At 41.9% G+C, this 11,662-nt stretch overlaps 2 gene segments (V, D, J or C); both read left to right on the forward strand.

Annotated features, from left to right (window-relative positions):
- The first annotated feature begins 655 nt into the window (after positions 1-655).
- Positions 656-1,174, forward strand: LOC103732618. The segment is given in 2 exon segments: positions 656-728; positions 834-1,174. Coding segments are annotated over 2 exon segments (387 nt in total).
- Positions 1,175-10,442: 9,268 nt separating this feature from the next.
- LOC103732619 lies at positions 10,443-11,086 on the forward strand. The segment is given in 2 exon segments: positions 10,443-10,566; positions 10,668-11,086. Coding segments are annotated over 2 exon segments (465 nt in total).
- The last annotated feature ends 576 nt before the right edge of the window (positions 11,087-11,662 follow it).

Here is an 11,662-nt window from a genome sequence, read left to right on the forward strand (position 1 = left end):
GCTTCTGGGAACCTCACACACAGATCTGACTCTGCCCACCAGCTGCATCATGGAGAATCTGTGCCCAGCAGAGGAGCAGGGGCACAGACAGTGTGGGAAAGCCAACTTTCAGACCCATGTTCCTATGCAGAATCGTGACTGATTCTGACATACTTGTGTTTCTACATTTTAAGAAAGGAGATTCAAAAATTACAGAATTTCCAATTTTATAATGAATGGATAAACAGTGGGTGAGTTCTCGTAAGTGAATGGTTCCCTCTCCTTCTCCAGAGATCTTGTGGAAGGATGTCAGATCCTGATCCACACTGTCAATATCTCCTAGGGGAAGTGCAGGGACTGACCCAAGTTCAAGAGGCAGGAGCTTCCACAACTGCGCCTCCGAGCTGAAATATATTAAGATGGTGAGTCCTTAAGAAGGAGCAGAAGCATCCCCGTTACTGAGGTACAACATTGTCTCAGACCCTTTAACAGTCATCACCGTCTCTAGGGCTCAAATCTGCTCTGAACACTGTCTCCCCAGGGTTCCAAGCAGAGCTTGCTATAGAGCAAGGAGATATGCAAATAAGACCTCCCTGTGCTCATGAAAACCAGCCCAGCCCTGAACTGGCAGCTCAGCAGAGGAGCCCAGCCCTGCAATCCCCCGGGTTCCCATTCAGTGACCAGCACTGAACACAGACTCACCATGGAGCCGGGGCTCAGCTGGCTTTTCCTTGTTGTGCTTTTAAAAGGTAATTTACAAAGAAGAGGAGATGCTGATCCTGTGAGTGGACAGGATTGAGAGGGACAGTGAACATGTGTGATAGGTTCCTGACCAGGCTTCTCTCTGTTTGCAGGTGTCCAGTGTGAGGTTCAGCTGGTGGAGTCTGGAGGAGGCTTGGTACAGCCTGGGGGATTCCTGACCCTCTCCTGTGCAAGCTCTGGATTCACCTTCAGTAACTACTGGATGTACTGGTTCCGCCAGGCTCCAGGGAAGGGGTTGGAGTGGGTAGCCAGAATAAGTGGTGGTGGAATTCAAAACTACGCCAACTCCGTGAAAGGACGATTCACCATTTCCAGAGACAATTCCAAGAACACCGCATCCCTGCAAATGAGCAGTTTGAGGTCTGAGGACACAGCCACGTATTACTGTGCAAGACGCACAGATTGGTCACACAGTACTGGGACTTCAGTGTAAGCCCAGACACAAACCTCCCTGCGACAGCGCTCAAGGCCAGCAGGGGGCGCAGGAAACATGGATCGCAGAGTCACTCCTGAGCAGGTGACTGGGCATAAACACCTGGACTCTGGTTCAAGGACTGCCTATTTATCACAGAGCAGTTTTCTAATGGAACTGGTCTAGAAGTATGATATTACTGTCATTCGAAGTAACCAAGTGTCTTAAATTCTGTTATCTGCTGTGCTGTATATGTTTAAATACAGGATCCACTCTGACCTAACAGCATAGAGAGCATCACATGGGGAATAAGTGACTCTGTAGAGGTCCCAGGATCAAATTCGGAGGATGCTCAATGACCATGAAGACTGTCCTGGTTTTAAGGGAACGAGTTCAGGGTTACAGGTTACAGGAGTGTTTGGGGTTCAAGTTTGGGACAATCGGTAGAACTGAGAGACAGTGGAGAGTTTGCTGGGTTTTCCATCAGTGACACAGAACAGGTGATGAACTCCAGAGAGAAGCTCTGTGATTCATACCTAGGTGCACTGTGAAACCTGAAATCACAGCCATGGAAATTGCATTCCAGGGTAGCAGAGGATCAAAATTTTTATTAGAAATGAGAGTTTTAATTATACTGTTGGCAGTTTGTAGCTCCAGGCACACTGTCTGCAAACAATAATTTCTGGCATCGACCCAATTGTGCCATTCCTAAGCTCTATGCTATATGACAGAACAGAATTTCCAATTCATAAAGGATGGTTAAACACTGAGAGTTTATCCTCCAGGAATTTAATGGATTTCTCTCCACGTGTTCTCTCTCACAGATGGATGTTAGCCTTGTAATTTAAAAATAAATAAATAAATAAATAAAACTAAAGAAATAAAACAGCAACGTTTAATTTTTTTGTTTTCTTACTTTATTTTAGGCATATGAGTACTTTGCTTGCATGCACATAGTTCACCTGTATGCAGTGCCCGCAGAGGTCAGAAGAGGGCACTGAATCTGTTGTAAATGGAATTGTGGATGGTTGTTGGACACTATGCCTGCTGGGGCTGAAGCCATTGTGTTTTTGACTTCAGATTCATCTCTCAAGCCCCATAACAATAATTTTTATAAATATCTTGTTTGATAATTTCATGTGTTTTATCATATTCACAACCTTCTCTTACCAAAGCCATTGCACCTCCCTACAATGACTAAACCATGTCCCCCTTTTTAAATAATTTAAGAACCCACGGATGCCAAGTTGTGATGTCGATACATTTCTTGGTGTCTGGCCATCCATTGGAGCACAGTGGACATACCAGGAGACATACTCTGAAGAAAACATACTCTCCCTCCCCCAGAAGCCATCAATTCTCCATAGCTACTCAGCTCAATTCATCAATCCTTACCTATCCAGGTGGGAGGGAAACTCATGAACGCCATTGCACCCCATTATAGAATACTGACTGGTGTTCTAGTTACACTTCTGTTGCTCTCACCACCTTCACTGAGGGAAGCCAAGGCGGGAACTCCTGACAGGAAACTGAAAACAGGACCTGAAGCAGAGACCACAGAGGATGTTCACTGGCTTTATTCCCTGTGGCTTACTCAGCTACTTTTCTCATACAGCCCAGACCCACCTGCCCAGGGAAAGCACCACGGACAGTGGTCTAGGCCCTTCTTGCATCAACCAGCTGTCAGGAAAATGCCCCACAGACATGTCCACAGGAAAATCTGGTGGAGGCAATTCTTCAAATGAGGGACCCTCTTCACAGTGGTGTCTAGTCTGTCATGAAGACAGAAAGTACCAAGCCCAGCAGGCCTGCTCTCCTGCAGGTCTTATGCAAACAATCACAGCTGCAGGGAGTCCATGAGAGCAGCAGTCCTCTCACATCCAGATGGTGCTGACGGATCAGGTCCTTCCCAACATTTCGGTTTTGTGAATATTCTGTTCCCTCTTCCACAGTGGGTCCTTGATCTTCAGCGTGGAGGTGGGGTGTTACAAATGTCTCATTTGTGGATGACCATCCCACATTCATTTATTCTCAGTTTTTAACCTGTCGTGAGATTCTGCATTAACAACCATCCATTGCACAAAGAAACTCCGTGAGGAGGTCTGAGACTTACGAATTTAGAGAAGAGTTTAATATTATATCCATGTGGCAAAATAATGGTATTTGCTTCCAAAATATGGGTTCTTGTCCAATTTTACAGTACCAGGCAACGGTTTCCTACTGTGGAGTGGGCCTCACATCCAATAAGAAGATGAATGATTGTCTCCATAACATTTCTGCAACCATTACACCCATCAGTGTATCTCTCCATGCTGATCATTATAGCAGTTCACAAAGTTCACAACTGGCCTGGCCAAGACTGTTAATGATTTCTTTTCCTCCAGAAGCCCACCTATTTTTCCAGTATTGTGACAGTTGATCAGTACCAACTTCATTTTTTATGCCCTGTGACCAATGTAGTTTTATCCCCAGTAATAACATTTTACCGTCAAGTTCTGATGGGTACCCAAGAGCAATGGAAATAGCCTGTGTTTTCAGGGGGGTCTCTAGTTTATCTCTGCCCAGTCATTGGAGTAAGGTAACACTAACTTGGCACCGGGCTTATTGTTTGACAATCTGTGGCTTCTGGAATGAGCATAATGCCCTGTGTAGTGTGACTCCAATTAAACACATACATGATGAAAGTATTGCAGATATCAGGGATACAGGAACATATCATGTCAACATAATAAAGAATATAGAGTGATCCATAGACAACAATATACTAAAAAGATTAAATTACGAACATTTTCTCCGATATCAGAAACAAGACATGGATGTCCATTGTCTCCATTCCTGGTCAATATAGTGCTACAAACCACGGCTAGAATAAAAAGATAACTAAATCCAGATATAAACAGGGAAGAAAGAAGTTCAAGTACCAAAAATACTCCACCAGAAATCTCCTAAAGCTGATGAACATATTCAGTAATGTAGCAAGAAAAGTTAACATTTTGAAATCAGTACTTTTAATTTGTTTTATTGAATTTTTGTATATTTCGTATATAATATCTCAATAAATATTAATCATCTTTATTCCCCCATCCCCACCAGCACTGTCCCATACCCCTACCACTGGAACCCATATACTCAGTCATCCCTGTTAAGGGCCACTGTATCGTGTCTGTGTCCTCAGAAGTTCCCCAGTGGAAGTCCATTCACTGAGGTCTAGTCAGCCTAGATAATCTAAAGTCCCTTGTTTTAGGGAGATCAGATCTTCCTCACCTAGAAGTAATCAGTTGCCAATATTTCTTCAACTAAGATTGGGATCTGCTGTTCATCTCCCAAGTTCTATACTGGGTTTCTGTCTGCCTGAGTGTGCATGGGACTTGTGTATGCTGATAGATTCGTAGGAGCAGGGTCCCAGGACCTTGTAGGACTCTCTTTCCATATACTCATGCACCTCCTCCCTGGCTCTTACAGTCTTTCCATCCCCTCTTCTTCCCTGAGCCCTGGGGGAGTGAAGTTTAATATAGGAGTCCTGTCCAAAGACCAGCATTCTGCAGACTCTTTATGCTTTGGCTATTTGTGACCTTTTGTGTTCCTGGCCCTCTGTTGATGAGGAAACTTCATTAATGAGAACTGAGAGATTCATTAGGGTCTTCTTATACCTGTTCTATGGTACATGAACCATAGGTGTAGACATTGCAGTCTAGATGTGTCACTTGGGCCTGGGCAATTCATAGACAATGTCTGTTTGTGACCAATTTTTGTACTTGGTAATAGTTTCCGTCTGGTCAGAAGAAGTGTCTTGGATGAGGGTGACTGGGATATTTATCTGTAAATATAAGGATACATATTTTGCACATAGAAGTCACATTAGTATAGAGATGTGATAATATTTGGATTTTCTCTAAGATATATGACGACTCCAGCCATGTGTGTTTGGTTATGTTTACAGTACCACACTTGAATTCAGACACAGGATTTGGAGCACAGAGCTGAAACTAACCAGAAGCCACTTCCCCTGAAGGCGAGCTCTCAGAGCTTTGGAGAGCCCTATGAAGGTGCCAAGGGAAAGCATCACTCAATGGTCCAACCCCGGCTGCAAGACCAAATAACCACATCAATGTCGAGCACAGCATATGACATTGGTATAGTAGTGGCACTTTCATCTTGGGGGAAATCAAAAGCTACCTAATTGGACTAAAATCAGTATTCTTTCTGAATATCAATATCGAACATACCAAGAAACATATCAGGGAAAAAATTCTATTCACAATAACCTCAAAAAAGAAATAAAACTAATAGTATTTACAGAGAGTCTTGGTTATTAATCTGTCAGATTTTTAGCTATATGTAAGAGATACAGATAGCAAAAAAGATTTACATATTTTTCAACAGTTGCCTATAATTCCGACCCATGGTGACTGTAAGCTAAGAAAGAAAATTCAGAGAATGTTAAATCATCTGTAAATCAATGCTTTTGTGAAGATTTGAAAGCCACAAATTCAAGAGTATTGGCTCTAGCCTGTGGTTTGGGGTGGGAAGTGCCTCTGGTGGCTCAATGATCAATAACACATAGCCAGGTAACCTGTGCTCTGTATTGAGATTTTTCATTTAATTACCCACTTTTATTGGGAGCAGCATTGCCCTCCACCCATACTGAGCACTTCCATTTAAACTTCCATATATACATGCTAGAATTTCATACGATGTTGTGATCATATTCAGAAACCCTCTTCCTCTGTATGCCGACCTAGTGAAAGACCCAATTTCATGGTTTCTAACATTATTATTAAAGATTGTACAGTCTATTCTGTGTTTCCCAAATTCTCTCGGCTATGGCTGTATCCCTTGGACTATGTTCAGCCTACCACCCGTCGCACTGGTAAGGAAATGACTAACCCTTTCTAAGTTTCTGTCCATTGCCAGTAGATCCCAGGTAGGGCTGGGGCACTGCTCACCTCCCCATCCAGACTGGGCCCCTGTGTGCCTTCTGTTTCACAGGTCTTGTACACGCTGCCATAGGTACTGTGGTCATGTAATTAGTTAACAAAATACTAAATTTCTCTGAGGTTCTGTCCTGCTTCTTCACTTTTGTCTGCCTGCAGTTGACACCCTTTTCTCCCCATTCCCTAATCACACTTAAACCTCTAACCCAAATTATTTCTCCCTGTTCTTTCATGTCACTGAGTTTTCATATCCCCTCTAAATGAGTGTTTTCTTGGCTTGGAAGATCATGGGTTTCCATAGCGCCCCTCCATGCACACACCCCTCGGTTAACCCTTCTGCCACAGCCTCCTTTCCCGGGCTCCCCCTGTCCTCCAGGCTTGGACCTTTTGTGCCAGTGTTCCCCTGCACTGTTTTCATTTGCTTTCATTTCAGTATCCGCACTCAAGTGTTAAAGAGAAAAGGTTTCCACGCACAAGTGGATTTGAGTGCACAGAAGACTGGTTTGGTTTATAAGGACATTGCAAAGAGTTTCTCACAAAGATGCCTGGTCACTTGATAATCAATGGCTAGCAAAAATCAATGTTCCACTAAGAGCGTGAACTTAGTATTCCATAACTCGGTTCGTGAAGCAACGTCACAGAACAGAATTACTACAGATAATAATTGATTACACATGTTTAGTTCAGAATATCTTCTCAAATAGAAAGGGCTTTTTAAACTATACTTTTTAAAGTATGTGAAAATTCTTTGAATTTTTCACATACTTATCTAATGTATCATGAACATATCCACCCTCACTCCCTCAACTCTTTTCAGGACCCCCCATCACATCTGCCTACTAATGGAAGCTACTTTAAAATTCCAGCATGAAGTGGTGTGGGCCCCTCAGGTCTCTGTCCCTACCTTGGGAGATGTTGGAGTTGATGGAGCTGAAACTGTGAGTCAGTTTTCTTTGTGTGTAACCACCAGTAGATTCCTCATGCCACAGTGAATGCAATAGCAATAAACACAGTACACAGGCACACACATACACACACTCGTGTTCACACAGTCACACACACTCACCCATACATATATACACATACACTCACATACATAAAATCTTACACACCCCCATACATATACACATACACTCACACATTCAAACACACTCACACTCAAAGAACTGAAGGAAGATAGGGATAAACTTCTGAATGAATTCAGAAAAGAATATCTTTATGTTCATATATTAGGCAAACATCTGTGTTGGCTTTTTTCTGCATATCACACATATTAATTGAGTTAATATCACAACTTAAGTGCTATCAAATCTATATTACTATGGACAGCAACAGGGATGACAGAGTATATGGGCTCCAGTATGTAGAAGTGGGGGAGGCTATGGGAGGGTAGCATTTGGGAAGTGGGTATATAGATGAGTAAGATTGTGTGGGATGTTCTGTATGATATACACACAGACATATTTGAGGAAGAAGCATAAAAATTTACTTGATGTTAAATAGTAGAGGTGATAAACATTACCAGTGAAATCTACCTGATGACTTTATATCCATACTCAGGTACTAAGGATCTGAGTGTAACCAATTGTGACTAGTAATCATCAGATACACAGAGATTAAAGACACATGTGCAATCATCTAAGTGTTAGTAGCATTAAAATGTAGGAAACAACATATTTTAAAATGAAATGGAGATCTTCTTTAAAGGGTAAAAACTCATTCAATTTTATATCTTACAGTGTTAATACTGAGTTCAATATTGTATAACTGCATTAATTCAACTGTGAACCTAAAAATTTACAGCCACTTTTGAAAGTGCTCTGGAGTGTGCTCTGGAGTATGTTACTGAATATGTTAACACTGTAATGAAATGCTTCTTCTAATCATGTGGTTATTAAATTTTTTAATTAAAAAAAAATAATAATTCTTCAAAGCATAAAAATTTGCTCCTTAATAATCAGTAGATGCAAAAACATTACCTTTGAAAGCTACATGATGACTTTATATCCATGCTCAGATGCCAAGGAGCTCATAAATTAACCAACTGTGACTGGTAATAGTCAGATATATAGAGAATAGAAACATCTTTATATGTTTGCATATGCAAACATTTTAATGTCAATTGCATTAAAAATGAATTTTTCAGTATGAAACTGTGTATTTTAATAATGAAATGGAGATCTTTTTTAAAGGTTAAAACTATGCCTTATAGGGTTTATACAGAGTACAATAGTGTATAACTGTATTAATTTAACTGTAAACCTAAAAATTTATAGCCAATTTTGAAAGAGATGCACCTTAGCTCTGGAAATTGTTATTGAATATGTTAATGCTGTTGTAATGAAATGTTTCTTCTAATTATGTTGTTATTAAATAAATAATCAAAAAACAGTTTATGCATACTTCAAGTAACTGCTTTCTGCTCTGGGGCATTAACTAGTGAATTTTGGACTGTATAGGTGGTAAATAAAGCACATTAGTAATGGGTACAACCTTTAAATTTTCCATTGGAAAAGGAATAAGACATAAATAGACATGGTTGAATGTCAATTTGACAAGGGATATGTTTGTAATGTTGATTTTTTAATATTTTATTTAGTATTTTCATTTTATGAGTACAAGTGGATTGCCTTCATGTATGTAAGTGCACCCACGTCATGAAATATACATGGATGTCAGAAGAGAGCATTGGATTCCCCTGAAATTGGATTTACAAAAAGTTATTTAGCACCATGAGGGGGCTGGGAATTGAACCCGGGTCCTCAGCAAGGGCAACCAGTGTTCTTAAATGCTGAGCCGTCTCTCCAGTCCTGTGCATGCTTTTTGTCACCTTGAAGGAATCTGGAGTCAAGCTGTGAGAAACATGTCTCATAATTAACTGAAGGGAGATCTGCCCTCCATGTGGCAGCACCTGCTAGGAGATGGCCCAGATATAAATGCTCTGAGTAAAAACAACTCCTCTGATTTCACCTCATCTTGAGAACCTGCCTTTGCTGCTGCTGCCAGTGTTACTCCACATGGATGCACTGGATTCCACCTTCCAACATGGACAGAACGCTGGTCACTCTCCGGGGATTTTCTAGACCTCTAGCGCTGATTTTGGACAAAGCAGAATCACAAGTGCTCATACTGACACTGCATTGAGGGGCTCTGGGAACCTCGCCAGGCATGTCTGACTCTGTCCATGAGCTGAACCTTGGAGAATCTATGTTCAGTGGGGAGCACGGGGCACAAACGGGGAAAGACACACTTCAGACCCCAGATCCTGCGCAGAAACGGGTTTGATTCTGACACCTTTTTATTTTTACATTTTGACAAGGAGATTCCAAAATGACAGAATTTCCAATTTTATAACGAATGCTTATAAAGAAAATCAGACTGCTGTTGATGTTTTTAAGAGGATAATTTGGAGACAGAAAAGATTGATGGGGAGCTTCACAAGGAAAGTCTTCATGCTCGGTGATGTGATGATTCTGCCACAGAATCTGAGGACACTGGGAATATATTCTACTTGAAGGAGCAAACTGTGCATCATCCTTGAAGACAAACTATGCTTCTTTTTTCTTCTGTTAACCTGAAAGGTGTCGTTTGGGTCAGAGCTCCTCCCCTTTCGGATTATGTAAACGTCTGAATGTGTCCAAATAAATTCACTGCCATTTTCGAATTTTAAATAATCGTATTTTCAATTTACATATTGTATTTCTTAATATTATTACCAAGAATTAATTTTTCAGTGTAGTTTGTTGTTTAAAATAATGTAATCATCAAAATGAGTTTTTAATTTACATATTGTATTTCTTAATGTTATTACCAAGAATTTTATCAGCATTAATTTTTCAGTGTAGTTTGTTGTTTAAAATAATGTAATCATCAAAATGGTCCATGTTTTTATATTACTATTAACTAGGCTTCAATATATCAGTGTTAATTTCATTGTAGTAAATGTATAACTGTAAATAAAACGGCTGCAAACCTAAAAAACAGACCCAGTGAGTCTCCTATGGGAATGGGCCCCACTCCTTCCCCAGAGATCTTGAAGAAAGGTTTCAGATATTGATCCACACTGTCAGTATCTCCTAGGGGAAGGGCAGAGACTGACCCAAGTTCAAGAGGCAGAAGTTCACACTATGTACCTCAGAGCTGAAATATATTAAGATAGTGAGTCCTTAAGAAGGAACAGAAGCATACTGAGGTACAACGTTGTCTCAGACCCTTTAACAGTCACCCCCGTCTCTGAGGTCTCAAATCTGCTCTGAACACTGTCTTCCCAGGGTTCCAAGCAGAGCTTGCTATAGAGCAAGGAGATATGCAAATAAGACCTCCCTGTGCTCATGAAAACCAGCCCAGCCCTGAACTGGCAGCTCAGCAGAGGAGCCCAGCCCTGCAATCCCCGGGGTTCCCATTCAGTGATCAGCACTGAGCACAGCCTCACCATGGAGCCAGGACTCAGCTGGCTTTTCCTTGTTGTGCTTTTAAGAGGTAATTTATGTAGAACAAGAGATGCTGTGTGTGAGTGGACAGAAGTGAGGGGGTTAATGAGAATGTGTGACAGGTTCCTGACCAGGATTCTCTGTTTGCAGGCGTCCAGTGTGAGGAGAAGCTGCTGGAGTCTGGAGGAGGCTTGGTGCAGCCTGGGGGATCCCTGAGACTCTCCTGTGCAGCCTCTGGATTCACCTTCAGTAACTACTGGATGTACTGGTTCCGCCAGGCTCCAGGGAAAGGGCTGGAGTGGGTGGCAGAAATAAGTCATGATGGAAGTGGTAAATACTACCTAGACTCTGTGAAAGGCCGATTCACCATCTCCAGAGACAATTCCAAAAACACGGTGTCCCTGCAAATGAGCAGTCTGAGGTCTGAGGACACAGCCACGTATTACTGTGCAAGAGACACAGTGAGGGGACTTCAGTGTGAGCCTGGACACAAACCTCCCTGCGACAGCGCTCACGGCCAGCAGGGGGCGCCCGGGAAACATGGATCTCGGTCACCCCTGAGCAAGTGACTGGGCATAAAGCCTGGACTCTTCTGTTCAACCACTGCCTGTCTTATCACAGAGGAGTTTTCTCATAGAACTTGTCTAGAAGTATGGTGTTTCTAATATTTGAAGCATCCAAAAGTTTTTTAATTCCTGTTATCTGCTGGGATTTATATGTTTAAATACAGGATTCACTCTGACCTAAGAGCATCACAAGAAGTGACTCTGTAGAGGCCCCAGGATCAAATTCGGAGGATACTCAATGGCCATGAAGAGTGTCATGGGAAAAAGCTCAGGGGACGGGGGGCTGGTGTGTGTGGGGGGGGTTCTGTGTTACAGGAGTGTTTGGGATTCAGGATACAGAATTGAGAGACAGTGGGGAGGTTTCTGTGTTTTCCATCACTGCCAAAAACCACGTGATGAACTTCAGACAGCGGCTCTGGGATTGAGGCCAGTGATCAGAGTTTTAATTGTGCTGTTGTCAGTTTGTACCTCCACGCACACTGTCTCTAAACAATAATTTCCACCATCAGCCCAATTGTGTCATTCCTAACCTCTGTGCTATATGACAGAACAGAGTTCCCAATTCATAAGGAAAGGTTA

The sequence above is a fragment of the Nannospalax galili genome, unplaced genomic scaffold (genome assembly GCF_000622305.1).
Source record: "Nannospalax galili isolate Female #2095 unplaced genomic scaffold, S.galili_v1.0 scaffold3815, whole genome shotgun sequence".
NCBI classification, from domain to species: domain Eukaryota; kingdom Metazoa; phylum Chordata; class Mammalia; order Rodentia; family Spalacidae; genus Nannospalax; species Nannospalax galili.